The 18779-nt window shown below is 37.1% G+C and overlaps 1 protein-coding gene across 7 annotated transcripts in view; it reads right to left on the reverse strand.

Annotated features, from left to right (window-relative positions):
* LOC102673862 (phosphatase and actin regulator 4B) overlaps positions 1 to 18779 on the reverse strand; it is a 332035-nt gene that overhangs the window by 187142 nt on the left and 126114 nt on the right. For all 7 annotated transcript variants that reach the window (XM_031511378.1, XM_006617436.2, XM_031511380.1 and 4 more), the window contains 3 exons: positions 17712 to 17876; positions 17463 to 17561; positions 15122 to 15472 (listed from right to left, as the gene is read on the reverse strand). In XM_031511378.1, the coding sequence (XP_031367238.1) occupies positions 15122 to 15472; positions 17463 to 17561; positions 17712 to 17876 (615 nt within the window). The remainder of the gene's footprint in view (positions 1 to 15121; positions 15473 to 17462; positions 17562 to 17711; positions 17877 to 18779) is intronic.

The raw sequence follows: 18779 nt of genomic DNA on the forward strand, positions 1-18779 counted from the left end.
AAAATTGCGAATATTACGTTCGTGTTTCCGATATTCCATGGAATTTATTTTTTTTTTCAAAGAAAGAACAGAGAGATAATATAATAAGATTTTTATACGCACAATATACGTGGAAGGAAATGGCAATAATTCAGACGGTACGCGATCGTATTTTCAATATTTCGTAGAATTTTATTTTATTTATTTATAAGAGTGAAATAATTCGTTTGGAAAAAATTTCAATTTGACGAATATCTATGGAATTTTAAGGGAAATATTTTCTCAAAATAGGGTGGGTTCAAGCGAGCGAAAATGATTGGTTACTTGCAACGAGCACGAACCGAATTCCAACATTTGCCACCCTTACATCGAAACTCCATAAGGCGGCGAGGAACTACTTCCGGTGGAAAATCACTTTGGCAACACACGGTTTGCGGTTTTTCCCGATTGTAGAGGCGCGGATATCGATTTCCAATTTGTCGACGAACGAGAGAATTATCGTCGATGTCGATGTAGATTAAAAAGGGGGGGAGGAAGAAACGTCGAGAGGTTGATTCGTTTGGATTTGGCTCGAAACTCGAGCGTGAAATCGTTTAAGAATTAAGAATCGATCTTATTCGGACTCGGGGAAATTGAACATCCGTCTGGTCTGCAATTACATGCTGGGGGAAAAAATCTAGGGAAATTTTTGTTCGAAGGTTAAAGTTGCAAGAGAAATTGCGAGAGAAGGAAATAATTGAGGAAGAAATGTTCGTTCGTTAAAATAAAATGGTTCGTTTTGAGAGATAGAAACAGATTTACCTTACCATTCTCAATTAAATTTTCATTTATTTGATAAACGTTTTACAAAATGTTTCGCAGAAAATAATTTTGATGATAGAAGGAAGAAGGAATTGAGAGAGAGAGCAATCTGATTTCTGTAAATAGAAAGATACAACCTTATTTTGAAGACTAGAATTAATAATGATACTCTATGAATATCTTGCGTTGCCACCAGTATTTGACGCGTTAAATTATTTATTAAAATTCACCGCTCGAATAGAACACGAGCCCTATTTCTTTTCGCGGTAAAAATAAATTTTATTTCAATCAAACTATCAATCTAATGACACATATTTCTCTGTCGAATAAATAAATCTGAGGCAATGGTTAATTTCTCATTCAATTAGAACAAAAACTTGGTATAAAAACGAACTCATAGAGAACAAAATAAAACCAAACTCTTTTTTCAATCGTACACATAAATTATAAAAATTGTATCATTCGAATCTTTCAAAATCTGAGAATCTCAACAAAAATTGAAAATTCTCCGATCCTTTCAAATCATCTCCAACTTTTATCTACCGTTTCGAAATTATAATTAAGACAAATAAAAGATCCAAATGTACCACCATCCTGTATACATTTAAAATTTTCGGCTCATTAGACGGCGGCTAATTCCAGAATGTTCGTGAAAATATCCTCATTTACCGCGATAGCGTCGCTCGTTCTCCAGGATGGGAAGCTGGACCGTGAATCCCACGGATATTTGTCGCAGTGCCGCGGAGCAACAGAGTGCGGGTCGTCTTTAAATTGGACGCAAATATTCCAGCGATAACCTACGTAAATGGTCGGAACGACGCAACTTTTGTGACGGTAAATTCGCGGACACGAGTGGATATCGTTGTTTCAGAAAGTGGAAATTTCCTTTTTTATACCGACGTTATGGTAGCTCGAGCATCTCTTGTTCCTCCTGGCTGAATTTTATCTTTAGAGAATTCTTTCAGATTTCTATGAATTTAAATTTATAAAACAGAAAAAAAAAACTGGAATTTTTATACGATTTTTAAAATTTTTCTTTGAATTATCGAAAACAATAACCATGCATTTCCCGATAGAAATGGAAATAAGAAATGAAAACAAGGGCGATTTTTTAATTCGGTATTTATAATTTTTATGCGAACCGAACGCAATTTTCCAGAATTAAATTAAAACAAATAAAATTTTCAAAGAATCTGCAATATGCACCGCAAGCGCAGAATATCTGAGAAAAAGTGCAATGTCTGTAATCTCAGGAAAATCGATCCCTCATTCAATTTTCCTCGTCTCGTTCCATCCCCACAAGCGGGAGAAACGGAAAGCAAGCATCGAATTAACCAACTACCATCCCGATCAGACGGAAACGATCGAAAACAAGAAAAAAAGAGCATCCTGAATTCCTCTTTTCATCCATCTTCAACTCCTCTTCAAACGCGATGCATCGCCTTCCCTCTTTAAAAAACCGTCCAACTTGGAAACTCGCGTTCCTTTCCCGGAAGCGAAGGAGCGCGTGTTCTCGCGAAGAGGGGGAAAAAAGAAAATAAGCATTCAGGGGAAACTTTCATTGGAAGAACTTTCCAAATAAGTTGTCGAAAGCTTAAATAGACACGCGACAAGTGCAATTTTTTTCTCCTTTGCATCCAACTTTTGATTCCGGATAATCAGGAAACACGTGTTGCAATTCATAGCCCCCCGTCGTTCTTGGTTTAAGATTTTTTTATCCAGAATTTTTTTATTTTCATCACAGATCTATACCTGTTTTATTTTAGGAATTAAAATTTCCTGTCTGGTGGATCCTGTCTTTTTTGAAAAATATCGAAAATTGAAATTCTTCTTGTCGTTTCCTTTGCAATTAAAAATAAATTAAATACTCCTCTTAAAATACTCTTCTAGAGTTAATTTTTCTTAAGAAGTGTGTCTAGAATTCGAGACAAGGATCTTGAAATTTCATCAACCATCCTCGTGGTCACGAACTGTGGTCTCTAAGGTCGTCATTCGCGTCTCGGTAGAACCTTTGTGGTTGTGCTTGGATTTCTTACTTTGAGATGAAATTTTCTTGAAATTTATTGAATCTAAATGTCGAGATGTGTCTAGAACTGATTCCAATTGTTTTTCTTTTTTGTGTTAATTAATATTAAAGATTATGATTGCAGTACTTTCGAACGAAGAGTATTCTAGAGGATTCAGTTACTCATCTATTATTAAAAATTACGTGATCCACTTTGTGCGACCAGTGGCATTTTACGATTTTATTTTCAAATATTTACGATTGATTTCTTTCGAAAAGAAAAGCAAAAGAAATTGTTATCTTTCATATAACGTATAGTAAATTAATATAAATTTTTAATTCCAACATCTTGTATTTTCGAGGTTGGATAAATAAAGATTCGAATTACGAGGAAGGGAAAATTTGTAATCATATTTAGTGCTCGCTAGTGACAGGTTTGTGACATTAATGGAGGGAGTAACGAGGAGCTCTCGGGATTTAAGACGTGGTTTTGGAGCTTCTTTTGCATGATGGATGAACGTCCAAACCGCAAGAGTAGCAGGTTTTAGGAGAGATTAAGAGAGAAAATGATACGTGCATGAAATTTTAGCAGTTGGGGGTGAGAGGGGCGGTTGTCGAGCTTCCTCTTCGTCTTGGACAGGCCCAAACATTATTTATATCCAACGTCGATAACAAGTATCGAGCTGATTGTAAATATACATAATATCCTTCTTATCTGATTACATTGGAACATCTCTAATTGAATTTTCTGTTCGTTAACTCAATAAAATGGATCAAGTGCCCAAGATAAAAAGAAGAACCAGAAAATAGTCAATTCAACAAAGAGAAAGGGGAGAAAAAAAATAATATTTTTATTCTTATTGAGAAATCGATGCCACTTCGCTTCACTTTTTGTGAAAATTTTACAGTAATTGAACATTTTCGCGGAATTATCGCCGAGATTTCTTTTTCACCGAGTCGTCGAGAGGCTCGTGAAAACCGTTATTCCAACGTTACCAATTAAAAATTAGATATTGCAGCTACACCGTCTCTTCAAAACGGAATGCAAATAAAAATTCATTCAATCGTACAATCACTTCCTTATATTAATTTTCAATTCAAACTCTAAACTCTTAAAAAAACTTTTACTCATAAAAATTTCTCCTTAAATAAATTCAGATTTCGATCTGAGAAAGAATTTCAGAAGAAAGTAAAAACTTTTATTCGTAATTTTCCTCGAATAAATAAATTCAGATTTTGATCGTGAGAAAAAATTCGAAGAGAAATTAGAGATAAATAAATAAATCAGAGGACGAGACGTCTCGAGACACTCCATTATATATATATATATTTAATCGAGAAACCTCGAAAGGGGTTGCGTGTTTAGAAGAGGGAGATCTAAGTTTGCGATGTGAATGGCGCGATCCCCTCATCTTTCATTCAGAGTCCCTAGTCTGACGAGCACTTTCCCCGGCTGTCGATGGAAGAATATTTACGGTTCTACGATAGAGAACCATAAGAGAAGAAACCATAAACCAGAGATTTTTAATTCATTCGTCACGAATACTCGCACGAACTGGCTCGCACGAATGGGAAGCCTACAGGGGTAGGCTTTGCTTGCACGTTAATTCCATTTGCAACGTGATACGCGATACGAAAACGGTGAGACGTTGCCGCAATTGCGATAATGAGATTGAATTACGAGTGTGTTACGATTGGCATTGGAATTTTCAAAGAATATTGCTTTCGACGTGGAATCGGATGATTTTTATTCTATAATGTTTTAACTTCTGTGTCACGAGCTCGTTGAAAAGGATTTATCAAGATAGAATAATATTGAAATTAATAATTTGAAGAATTTTTCGAGAGAAATCAATTTCTTTTAAAAAGGATACTTTGATTTGTGAAAATGTTTTAGAAGCTTTTATAAAAGCTGGGTATTATATTTGATATATATATATATAGTAGAAAAAGTTCGTTGTAAATTAGTGTCGAGTTTTATTTGTCTCTTACATTTGGAAGTTTAGATTGCGATTAATTTTTTGAGACTATAAGAGATTATAATTCTTCAAGATAATAGGAAAGAATATGTTGAATTCTTGGAAGTAACAAATATAGCAATTGTAGGGTTCAAGAGATTTGTTCAAGGATTTGTCAAAAGTCAGTTTGCAAAGAGCAAGTTATGTATAAAAGACGAGAGTGCAGAATCATTAGGAAGATTGATTTATGGGCTTGTATACTAACGTAATACGATTTCTGTCTGATGAATTTGCAAATTCCGTGTTTCAATCTCATCATTGATCAAAATGGAAAAGCAAATTTCACGAAGAGATTCTAATTTTCAAAATTATAACAGCTAACATATTTGGAAATGGAATTAAATTACAAAAAAAAGAAAGCAGAAGAAATGCAAGGAGAATAAGTTTATCTGTGATCGGACGTATTCCAATACTAATCTCTCTCTAAACATCAAAATTACAAAACTTCAGCAAACTTTGCTCAATTCAAAAATCCATGTGACCAAAAAAAATCCTATTTTCCTATTATTAATTCAACATGGCAAACAATTCATCACTATCATTATCATTATCATTATCAAATCATTTAACTTACGAAAATTACAAAATTTTAATTCGACTTCGAGAGAACGAGCATCGCGTTTTATAGGATATTTCCTGAGAAATATCGCGAGCATATGCAACCGAGACGAGGATCTGGTGATAAAACTGGTGGAGATCCAAGGGGATGGATCCTCATGTTCCCATGGGGTGGCAAAGTTTCACTTCCTTCGGGCGAACAACCGTTGGAACTTGGAATCGATTCCGCTTTGGTCATCTAGAAATGCACTTGAGCCACGAGTAACACGGCTTGGATCCGAAGCGAGACGAATCTCGAGATCGAGAACCGCAGATCGGCGCGCGAGGGTCGCGGTTTCGTCGAGTAATCGGTAATGGAGTCGAGGGAAAATGGCGAAGTAGATGCGATTAAGTGGCGTTTCAAGACTGAGGAGAAAGGGATGAAAGTGATGAGATATAATAGAGTGTATGGACTATAATAATTTTAAAAGTCCTCGAAAGGATTATTGCAAATGGATTAATAAAAATGGATTGAAATATGCGCAAGTATAAATGTTTTCTTGCCATATAAATTAATTGTGAAATTACTTCTTGCGATGGTAATAATCTAAAAATACCTGGAATGAGTTCAAGGTTAAAAAATATGAATATGGTTGGTAAAAATTATAATAAATAATAATGCGAGTTTCATTTTTTTGAAAAAGTGGCTGAACAACAAAGTGTTTGAATGAAATTAATTCTTGTAAACACTTCTGTAGTAAACACTGAATGTAGATTTTGCGGAGTAAGATAATTGTATTTATAATGAAACGAAGTTCTACAAGGAAAATATATTTCCGCGAAAATGGAGTTCATTTGACGTTTGCTCAACACTTAACGTGCCGGTCACGAGTTTTCCCCCTGTTTAATAATCCAAAGGTAACGGACGAGTTACAACTATTCTTTTGCGTAGTAGTTCCCTCTAACAGATATAGAGCATACCCAAGTATCGCTGTGAATAATTCATAAACATGTAGAAATGTGTAAAAGTATCTTAAATGTGAAATAAGAAAAAAAAATTCAACTCAGAATCTCTCTTATCCTTTTTTATAGAAGAGAAATTCTAATAACAGGGTAAAGAACAGACATTTTTATTAAATATTGATAAATCAAAATTGAGAAAAATTGGAGCACGATATATTTAACGTAAAAATCGATATTGAAACGCTTAAAATATTCCAATTTTCAATTCCGTGAGTCGATTCTGTGAAAATAAATAAAATACCTCATTTATATTTTCCGCATACCTAAAATTTTCAAAAAATTGTCGATTATCACACGCGTATTTCTACCTGCTAATTCAACGCGATTACAAAAATTCAAAATTTCGATTCAATTTAAAAAAAAAAAAGAAGAAAAATGTTCTTTTTGTCTACGCACAAAAAGAGTGATTAAATTCTCAATTTTAGATCGAGAAAATTTTTTTATTTTTTTCCTTCTTGAAACAAATACAAGACGACAAAGAGCTCTACTGATTCGATCGCAGTTACATTCGTTTATTTTTTGTGGCGTTAATTTAGCGAAGTAACGGTATTGTAACGGCAGACTGATAACCTGGATTCTGTTCTGAACGCACTGACAATTTTATCTTTTTATTCCTTTTTTCTCTTTTATATATGTGTATATATATATCTCCTTTTTTTTTTTTGCTCGTTCCAATTCGAAGATTGGAGATAAAGATCGAACGAACCGCGAACGATGGTGCTTGTCGATCTCCGCAGCCATATTCACAGATATCCACTCTGGAATGAAGTGGTTCTGTAAATCGAGAGACAACGGGATCGATGTTGCTGTACTACTTGTGGTTCGGAGTTCGATTTCGTTGTTTTAAAAGAATCGTTAGTCAATACTTTCGAGAGGAAAAAAAAAATTAGAAATTTTTTTTTAGAATTCTAAATTTTAGAAATTTTTTTACAATTTAATATTACATATTGAAACTATTAATTATTTAAATAGAGATATTTCACAATTATTCGTAGATTTTTATATCCAATCTTTCAGAAATTCAAACTTTCTTCAATTTTTAATCAGGGATTATTATTAAATAATCGATCAAATTTATTATTAATGTATCAAACATTTAATATTATAATATCGAAAATGTTCCTAGATTTTATAATTATTATTAGAATTTTTAACAAGTTTTCAGCATTAAAGAAATTCGAGCTTTCCAATTTTCAATCAGGATCTTTTATAGTTTAATTGTAAAATGATCGATCGAGGAATACTAGAACCGAATATTAAATATTAAATTTGAGTAATAACAATCAAAGTAGATCCAAAGATAAATCAAATCTAGAAATTTAATCTAAATCTAGCAATTCTAATGGAATTGCTCGATCGTATTCGCTTCTATCGCTTAAAATTCAACATTTTCGTGCGCTCCTGACGAGATGCACGTGCGGGGAGACAATGGAACGTGGCATTAGAAACGACAATTCGGTGTGGCGACACTGACCACGTCTCATCCCACGGAATTACTCCATTAAAATGAATGCGTCGCGACACCGCGGGGAACTGGAATTCAACGAGGAAGCAAGGAAAATCTGCTGAAATTTACCGGTGGCTCGTAGGTCATGGCCGTAAAGAGAGATCGCTGAGTCAACTTAATCCGTCCAAACTTCGCTGCATTGCGTTCATTATCAACGAGACGGATTTTAGAGACGAATGATCTTATAAAAACGTGGAATGTAACACTTAAAAAAAAAAAAAAATCAGCTGAGTTTAAGTAATTTTCAAAATGGAATAGATTGTTTTACTTTTCATAAAAATTTAGGTCTATCCTAGATATTTTGTCAGAAATTGAAAATTGGTTTTTTGAAATACTGCATTATTTTTTCTTCAACATCGAGAATTATTTTAAACGAGTATCGATAATTTAAAAAACCTTGAAAAATTATTAACTATATAAATTTTCCAATATTTATCATTCCATAAAAATGATAACACAAAGAGGATAAAATTAATCAAAATTTATTATTTTCCATTCCGTAAAATAAAATATTAATTTATCGTGTTGTATTTTCATCCCTTTAGATTCTATCAAGGAAAGATACGGTCTCGAAATGTCTGGCATTTGTACGATATATATATTTTTATCGACGAGTGTTGGAATATCGACCCCATTCCAACGAGTCGCTCCACACGTTGAAAATTGAAGTGAAAAATATTTTAGGCCAGGGTTTTACGTGGTTGGCAGGATAATTGATATCGCGTCTGGTAACAGGGGAACAGGTAGCTCGTAGGAGGCAACTTGGGTTTTTTTTTTTCAGCTGGATTCGCGGATTTAATATCAAAAGTGGATATTCAACTTTTCTTCGAACGTGAACTGAGAATTTTCGACTGCCTCTGCTCGTTAAAATTTTTACCTTTATTACATGGTATTAAACATTATTACACCACGATGCCGGCAAGAAATATTAATTCTAAAAAAAGCATCGAACGAAACTTTAAACTCTTGCGACTGTATCTCGTAATTGGAATACGAATTTTTATGTAAAGTTAAATTTGTGATTAAGAGAACGGATTAATTAAATAGAGATTACACTTTCAATATTTTGTATCTCTTCGCGTAAATATCCGAGCTGTTCGTAATTCATTATTTCTCCACTTTAATTAAAAAATTTTTTTACTACACAAATCCCAATACTTTGCCAAAAATCTTTAAATCATCTCCAAATGCACGTCCTATCCTTACCGCTCCTCACGTTTTCCCAACACCAAAACACCGGACAAAAATTTAAACTTCCCTCCAATGACAAGTTTTCCAAAACCCACTTTTTTTTCGAGAAAAATCCCTGCCATTACTCAAAACAACATCAAACCCATCCAAACCAAGGAAAAAACACGCGAGCAGCGCGAAAATTGCATTCGTTAATCACCCGTTCCTTTCGAGACAGCTGCGAGCGGTTCAAAGAGGGTTGAACAGCCCCTCGTTCGAGCGACGAGCCGAAAGAAACGAAAGAAAAGACGGGTATCGATAAACGCTTGGTACAGGCTTGGTACACCAACACCTGCAACTGCGAGGCGGTGTTTGTGTATTTCAGGTTCGATTACCCCCAACGATGAATTGAAGCAGGGAGGGGAGGGTTAGAAAGGCAAAGAAAGGTAGCCTCTCCGGGCTAATTATTTTAATTATTCACGTGTCGCGGGACAGGGTCAACCGCGCCACCGATCAAACGAATTTCTACCGGCCCGCTCGAATCCGGTCGTCGATCCGACATCGACCACGGCGATGCTAAGAGGGTTTCAGAGGGGGTGCCGCGCCGATATCGACCGGCCACCTCTTCCACGGTGCACCCCCTCGTCCGCCACCCTTGGGACGAGGCTCTCCCGTACGCGCGAGAGGAAACAACGAGCGCTGAAATATGCAAGCCGAGAGCTCGACCTTTCGATCGCGTTGAATTTCACAGATCTTGGCAGGGAGGGATGTCTCTTCTGGAAAATGTTACGCCCCTGCGTGTTGACAAAATTCGCCTCGGAGATCCGTCTTTGAAGGAACTTTTAAAGAAGATCGAGGGGTGGTGAAGAGGATACGCTCGGTTTTTGATCGACTCGAAAGGGGATTTTCGAAGGATGTTGAAATTGTGGCAAATCTAAGACGATGAACTTTTTTTGGTTTATTAAATAGGTTCTTAATTGTGTTTAAAGGTGATAAAAGAATTTTTATACTTCGAGGATAAGTGATATGATATAGTAATTAGAAGAATCGATGTATCTTTCGAAATTGGAACTATAAAAAAGGGCTATAACAAGTGTTGTAAAAAGAAAAATGTATCGTAGATTCTTCTTAGATAGATCTCGGGTTAGAGATCAGAAGATAATTGGATGCAAGACACGATTGATATTAATAATAACTCGGAGCATTAGGGATTTTCGTAATCGTTCGGCCGAGTTTCAATGAGAATTACGTCAACAGAAGTTTCCTCCATATTTGTCTTTCAATTCCACGCTCTAATAATACGTTCACCATCCATTCACCATCCATCAGGAACGTTAATTAAAAAGAAAACGCAAACAAAAGGGAATAATCCTTCGAAAAAAACATTACTTGCCTCCCTCCACTAATTTCAAATTTTTCAAAAAACTTTGAATAAACTTAAACAAATCTTCTTAATTAAATTTATGAAAATAATAATAATGATAAAATCTTACAAAGATAAAAAAATTCGACAAATTCGAATAAATAAATAAGACGCAAACAAATTAATTAAGGTATCAGCGTGACTTCTCCATTTCGAAATCTGCATAATTCAGATCCTTCCTCTATCCCAGAGATTCGCCATCCCTTCATCCGGGAAAACAAACGTTCAATTGCACGGAACAACAAACATCTTCTTCAAACAAACCATCCCTAAACGATAAACGTTCCATAGCCCGGAACGTTCACCGGTAAGCGGAATGTCACCCCCTACTCCCATCACGAACCCCCCTCGAACGATCTCCTTAACCCAAAGACCCATCGAGTGCACAATGCCTGCACGCGGAGTCTCGTTAACTGTGACCCTGATACTTTCCAAAATCTTCCTTGTACCAAGCCCGATTCATCCATCGAGGAAAAGGAGGGGTGGGTAGGTAGGAAGATTCTTTCGACTTTACGAACGGAACGTTCCTTTGTGAACGATTTTGTGTGACGTTTCGCTCGATTCTTTCCATTTGTCAGTGAGCTTTCCTTACAGATCGAGAGGATATTGGGATCTTGGTAGAGATTGTAGTTAGGGTCCATAGTTGGATGGATTTTACACAACCGTCTTGATTTTTACTCATAACTCGGTTTAAGAGGTCGAGACATTAAAAAAATTGGCTACTTTGAAATTTTCTCTGACGCATCGATTCAAATATAATGATCTATGAAGAAGCATATTTAAATGAATATTTGTGTAAATAAATCGCTATTAAAAAAGAAAAATTAAGATCAAAATCCATCTCCAATCATCCATTTCTCTTAAAATTCTCCAAAAAAAAAAAATAAATTTCAAACAAACGATTTAAGATAAAAAAAATTTTACGGATTCCTCCTCGCTGAGAACTCCTCGTCTGAATTCAAGATTCGCATCGAAATTGCTCGGAGATCCTCCAAGCGGATTCGCACGCTTCTAAAAATCTCATCTTACAGAGCGTATCTATCTAACGAGGTCGCGTTTCAGTTGCATTTTTTCGATTCTCTCTGAATATACGTTTCCCTCGCGAACGCACGAGGAGGAAGGAGGGGGAAGAAAGAAGAGAGAAAGAAGGGAGAGAAGATAAAAATAAACAGAGAGGAGGGTAGGAGGGAGGGTGGTGGTAGGCTGTTCAGCTCGCAATGTACGCAGAGAAGCGTATCGATCGTCGTTGCCTTCCATGGTTCTCTTCCGCCACGAGACAGACGAGGAGCATACGATAACCCAGCCTCCCCTCCCCCTCGCAGTCTGTACCACGTTTTATCCTCTGTTTGCACCCCTTTTCCGCCCCACACCCTCCATCACGACCGCTTAATTCATCCCCCTTCTCCTCTCCCTTTCTTCTTCTTCTTCTTCTTCTTCCCTCTCATCCTTCTTACCTCGCCATCCTCCACCCTCCAGCCAGTTGCTTCTTCGTGTTTAGGAAGCGGATACGAAAAAGGATCTGAGACAGAGACGTCTCTCTTCGAACGCGGTGGATCGATGCCGCAGATTTTTGTCAAATTTCAAAGGGAAGAGGGTATTTTAATGAGGGTTTTGCCGGGGAGATTTTTTACTCGAGGAGGAATTTCTTTTACTCTCTTACTCTTGACTTTGGTTTTTCTATACCCTTTTGGATGGAAGGAATGGATCGACGAAAAATATTTATCTTTGTATTCTACTTTGGAACGATATAATTTATAATTGATATTTGTTGATATTATATGTTATCCATCCAATTTTATTAAATTCACGTACGAAATGTACGAAAGGAAGATTCGATCGAATCGAAATTTTCGAATAATGGAGAAATTTGACGATTTACAAAGATTAACGGCAATGCCAGACGTGCATCATCATACTCTGCATCGAATATTCCGTAAAAGAAAAACCTGGACAAAGGACAAACTCGAAAGGAAAGAAAGAAAGAGAGCAAAAAGAAAAAAATTGCTTTATCAGAGAAAAAAAGCAGAGAGTCCAGAGAATCTCCAACTTTTGAAGATTTAGTGTACGCAAAGTTCGTCAAAGTAACCGCAAAGAATAAAAGAAAAAACCCGAGAGAAAAAAGATTTGAGAGGCGCGCGGATTTTCAAAAAAAAAAAAAATCCAAGCTCTCTCGCGACATTGAAAAGAATATCATTGCGAATACGGTGTTTCATCCAAGAATAACACGCAACGAGCTAACTAACCAAATTGTCGCGTCACGTCGATTCGTATGCAAATTGGCCCACTCCTGATCCGTTCGAGACGACTTTCTCGAGAACGAGCGTGGAGAGATCAAAGGAGTTCGAGTGAACGGCGCGGTGAACCGCGTCGAATAAATTCACGAATCGCAACAGGTTGCGCGTCGACAAAAGACGCGAAGAAATTTTGGAAGGAAGAGTAGGGGGAGGGAGATGGAGATGGAGGGAAGTGGAAAATTGGGAGGAATCGTACGAGTTTGGACGAGATCGTATTACTTGGTACGATAAACGAGCTTTTACGAGGTTTCCCTTTAGACCACAAAGGAAACAGGATAGGATTGTTTGGACGATGATCAGATATGGGGCACGAGAAAGGGGTGGAAGATCGTTCCTTGAGCCGGCGGATTTGTGAACTCGATACGAGGGATGTCGAAGATCGAGTGTCGTGGAAACCGTTTCGATCCTTGTTGGAATGAATTCGGATATTTAGAATTTCGTGGAATCCTTTTTGAAAAGATTTTTAACTCGATACGAGGTAAATTGTAGGTTAACTATTTTTTCTTCTATTTATTCTTCTGAATAAAGGATATAATCGAAAAATAATATATCGAAAAAAAAAATTAAATTCCAAAGTGTGTTCATAGAAGTGGATTTTGAATTGAATTTTCGGATTCTTTTAATTCTTATGAACAATATATAAGACACAATAATAATTTGTGTAAACGTTTTTTAAAAAGAAAAATTGTCGAAGAGGCAAAGTTAAATTCTGAAAGTATTCGTGGAATTGGATTTTAAATCTGGAGGATGAGTCTATGTTAAGTTGAAATAACGAGCGCTGTGAAAATTCAGCTTAATAAGATTACTCGGAAATATGAACGGTCTTTTCGAGCATAATCTTGTAATTCTTTGGAGGAATGTTCGATACGTTTCTCTCCTTCTTTTTAACCTCTCGTTTCTCTTTCCACTTACAAACTTTAAATCGCGGAATATATGCATTTTCTTTTGCAGAAACACGTAAGACATTTATCATTGATTAAACGGGAATCATTTAACGTAGGCAATTATTGCATGATTCGGATATATGAGACGAAGATACCATTAGATATTTAAGTGGTCGTCATGCAGCAGGACATACCATCGTACTTGGTATGTCCATTAATGTAGCCTCTAGCACGCGATTCTCTCGGTAATTAGGTCAACGCCTGCGCTCGATCCATTGTGCGTGTTATACACTGTGGGGACGAGACTATAATTTCCCTCGTCTCTTTTGCAATCACCCTTGTTGCATCCCCTCGTTAAGAAAATTTTAATTTCGACGTAAAATTGCTGAACAGGGAATATTATTCGTAATTTATATATTTTGTCGTATAACAAAAATAATAAATAGGATTTATCTTTATCGTTTTTAATTTTAATTTATATATATATATATGTATATTCATTTATTCTTTATTCATCACCTGTTGAATTAAACCCAACGTATTCGAAATCCGCCTAAATTAAACACACCCCTTTAACGAACAATCTCTCCAATTCTCCAGCGACTCCTACTAAACAACCCCTTCTGCCACGCTTCTAACTCACCCCCTCCCTCACTCACCACGTCCCGAACATCATCAATTGCAACTGAGCTCATAAAACCATCACGAACCTACAGCTACAGCCAATCAAACCTCTCGTCAAACCAAACATCAAACACGGGTATCGATCATCGGGCGGTAAAGCTTGGTATTCATCAAACGTTTGCCAATGTCCGCCGACTAATGCGCGAATATTTGTCGGCGAAACGCGTGTGCCGAGTATCTATGGAAAACAAACGTTTGTGGAATACAATTGCACGTGAGAATTTACGTCATCGATTCGAAAAGCTGTGGCACGCGAAATTGGAAAATAGAATTTTGATTGGAAAAGAACACTTGATTGATGATCGAAAATTGCGTATTCATTTTTATATTATTAAACGTTTGTTAATTTCTTTTTCTTTTTACTATCTGCTTCAATACTTTTTTAATATTCTTATTAAATATTAATATAAAATTCATTGATGTTCATTATTTACAATAAATCTACCAGTGTGATTGCTTGGAAATACATTATTATCAATGATTCTTCAGAAAATCGTAAGATCATATTTTACGCAAGTTTTTGAGGAATTCGTACGTATCTAAAACTTTCAGCCAACTAAAACTCAAACCTAACTCTTCATCATCTAACTCCATCCCTAAATCGAACTCTTTCTCCTCCTCGCATCTCCTTTCCCGCGCAATTTTAAAAAACGTCTTAAGCCAAAAAAAAAAAAAAAAAGAAAGCCCTCCTCGTCCTCCGCATCCTTATCCTTAAATCGAACCGTCCCTTTTCGCGTATCCGATACTCGAAGTACGTACTCCACCCCATCCGATCATATCGAAATTAGCATCTTACCTTGCGTGTTGCCGTTGGGCTGGCCAGGCTGCGGTATCCCCGGATAAAGGGGCGAGGGATGAGGCGAGGGTTGATTGCTGGGCGGTCCTGTAGAATGCGGATTGGCAGTCGTGGGGGTCGGCGTGGCCGATGCTACTTGCTGGGATTGTTGGGATTGCTGCACGGTGCCCACGGCCGACGTGGGTGTTGCTGCAGGGGTGCCGCCACCCCCGCCACCACCGATCCCTCCAATGTTCGGTTGCTGCTGCTGCTGCTGCTGCTGTTGGTGCTGGTGCTGTTGCTGCTGCTGTTGCTGGGGCGTTTGTTGCGGCGTCGGTGGCTTCTGGCTGTCCGGCGAGTCGCCACCCGTCTCTGGAAACGAGCAACGAACAGTTGAACAGTTAGGTGGAATATTAATGAACACGGGCTTGGGTGTCTGGAACAGTTCTACGGATGCGTCTGCTAGTCCACGCGGATGGATTTCGGAGGGTGGTCGGGGCTAGAGTGGGTGTAGACGGTTATATCCGATTTGGTGAGGGAGGAGGAGGGGGAGGTTGCAAGAAGGATGGATGGAAAGAGATAGAGAGAGAGAGAGAGTTCAATTATTTGGGTTGTGTCGCGTTTTGGGAAGATGGGGCCGTTTTGCTGTTTGCTTTTGGACGAGGATAGTGGCGAAGGATTGATGGAACGAGAGTGATACAAGGTATGGTTGTAGAGGGATGGATGATCGATAGGAGGAATTTTAGGTGGAATGTTCATTAGGTTTTTTTATCGTTGAAATTTTAATGTTCGATCATATTTGAAAATTATTACACGATCTTGGAATTTGGTCAATAAGTATTCCGAATGAAAGAGTCATTTTTCACATCCCCAATCACGGAATATATATGCGTAAACAGGATGATTGATATGGAACGTAATCGATAATTCATTAACGTGTCTAGTCTGGTCATTCTAGTCAGTTTAGTCATATAAAAGCTTCTGGTCCTGACATGCTAATTTTATCGCGAACAATTCCTATTCGGGGATGGTAATTAATTAGAGATTTCGGTCTATTCAACTCGTGGAACGCGCACAGTGTTTCGAATTCAGAATGCTTTCCAAAGAGGAGGAAATATGAATAATGTTGAAAGCTGTTGAAGAAAATCAATATCTGTCTCAACTTCTCCGACAGAAAACACGTTCGACGAGCAATGTAACGACGGGTGGTGAGGATCTATTAATCTATAAAGTTGAACGAGAGACACGTTTTGGATCGATTTGTATCGTTATTTATGAAACAATTGACTGATTGTACTTCCATTTTACACCCTATTATTAACGAGGCTTTAATTTCATTATATACTGAACAAATATAAATACGATAAAAATAGAACGAAGAAATTTTGAAACGTTAAATTTCACATGAATCGATCCGTGAAATACATTGAATTAATTCCCATAATCTAATTTGCAAGTTCTACGCAAATTGTATGCAATGGAGTGAACTTTACATATTAATGGAAGCATATATCATCTTGCAAAAAATTATATTTTTTTTCTATTTAACTCTTTAAACCGGATATTTATCTTATCACTCCCGTCGGTAAGAACGACCGTACCATTATCATCTCACGGTAAAATCGAATTTTAAAGTCGATTAAAAAATCTCGAAACCACCACGATTAACGATTCTTCAAAAAAAAAGAAACATTTTTATCATGTAATAATATAAACAACAGTAAACGCATAACAGAACGATGACAGCATTTTTATTACAGCAAAATTAGATTTAAATCTTGATCTAATTAAAAATAATCCCTCTATAATATGTTTCTCTTTTTTTTCGAGAAACGAGACATAACACACTCGCCGTCCAACGATTCCGGAAATTGAGCCCACGTCTGCGCGCGATAACGAGGCGCGAAATCTAATTACGTTCTTCGTCTTGCCATTCGCGTCTCGTTTCCACCCACAGACCATGGTCCCTTATTTCCTGATCAGTCGGAGGCTGGACAATTTCCATTGGACCAGACACGATCCCATCGCGGAAATTCGCGAATTCGTCCATGTCGGATAAAACTCCATTCAATCTGCCGTTCCCCCGAAATTGGAAACTTTCGCGATATCTCCACGGTTATTTCGAGTTTGTGCATGTAGATGCATACGTGTACACGATTTTATGGAAATCGATTTGTGCTCGTTGCTAATGGTCAAAGTTGACGAGGGAAAGGAGAGGGTTGAAGAGGAATTTAAGATAATTGCGATGCAAGAGAAAGTTGAGTTTTAGCACAGATCTTAGGAAATATTCACTCGCAGATATTGCAGAGAGTTTTCTATAATAAAAAGTGACACACGTGTGGTAAATGAGGGAGAAACTTACCATTTTCGGGAAACGACGTGGACCTTATGACGGGCAACAGGATTCCTTTCTGTACCAGCTCGTCTCTGCTTGCTCGTACAGAGATTTTCCTCTCGAGCGCTGCAATCGGGAAAAACAACCCTTGGTTAACAATCTGGTTTACCGATGAAGCTCGATTTATTTATTTGATCATCACGAACGTCTTTTTAGCTTCTTATTTTTTTAAATCTTTTTGAAGGATCGATAGAAGAAAAAGGTAGGATTACTCACACAATGAGGCAGCCTCGAATTTATCCGATTTCTTTTTCCGTTTCCACTTCCAGGGTTTGAAGAGTCTACCGAGGGCTGAAAATTTACTTTTCCTCTCGAGGGGTGGTGTCCGCGCCCCAGAGCCCAAACTGTTCGTTCGCAATGCCGCCCCATTTTGTTTTTTCGCTGCAACAAGAAAAATAGAGTGACGATTAGGTTAATTATTTTCTCGATGTAGAAAAACGGTTGTTGGTAAAAGAAACAAAAAAAAAAGGGATGCAACTTCATCAACCGTTGCACTCCACTCCACGTGTTATCGACTTGGGATACGATTCTATTCCATTTCCAAGATTTTCCAGAAAAACCAGGAATTTCTACTTTACCGACGAGGGATGAAACATCCCCTAGAAAACGCGTTACCATCTTTGTACCGCCTCAACGAAACAATTGCTGAAGGGAAACTTTATTACCACTGGTCGAAATAAATTTGGTTGAAAACAAATTTATTATTTCGTAATCAGATGTTAAATTACGAATAAAAAAAATTAATATTTAAATATAATTAATTCATTCGCACGTTACACAAATGAGATTGTTCGCAGAACAGAAGAGGAATTCTTTTCTCCGGGACAAAAATGCTTTAAAAATTCAGAATAGAATGAATATAATATATCTGGTAAAAGAAGAAATTGAAACACAGTTCTGTTTCACGAGATTAAAAAATTCATTTCGAAAAAAGGGGAGGAAAAAAAGAGTGAAGAAAAAGAATCGATCCATTCCCCCGTTAAAATCTCATGAAAAATTGTTTCATCAAAGTTCTATTAACCTTTCCTCTCTTCTTATTACTTTCCAGAAGAAGAAAGAATTCTATTTCTGATACACGCAATACAAGAAGCGTAAGCAACGTAACGCGCAACAATAATGCAACGAAGGACGACTTCCTCCGGAAGTGAAACTTACTTTCCGGGGTTATTGTACCTCTTTCGAGATAGAATACGCTTTTCTGAAATGGATATTGGCGGAGAATTGTATTGAACGTGGCCACATCTCTCTCTCTCTCTCTCTCTCTCTCTCTCTCTCTCTCTCTCT

The sequence above is a fragment of the Apis dorsata genome, unplaced genomic scaffold (genome assembly GCF_000469605.1).
Source record: "Apis dorsata unplaced genomic scaffold, Apis dorsata 1.3 scaffold_309, whole genome shotgun sequence".
Lineage (NCBI taxonomy): Eukaryota > Metazoa > Arthropoda > Insecta > Hymenoptera > Apidae > Apis > Apis dorsata.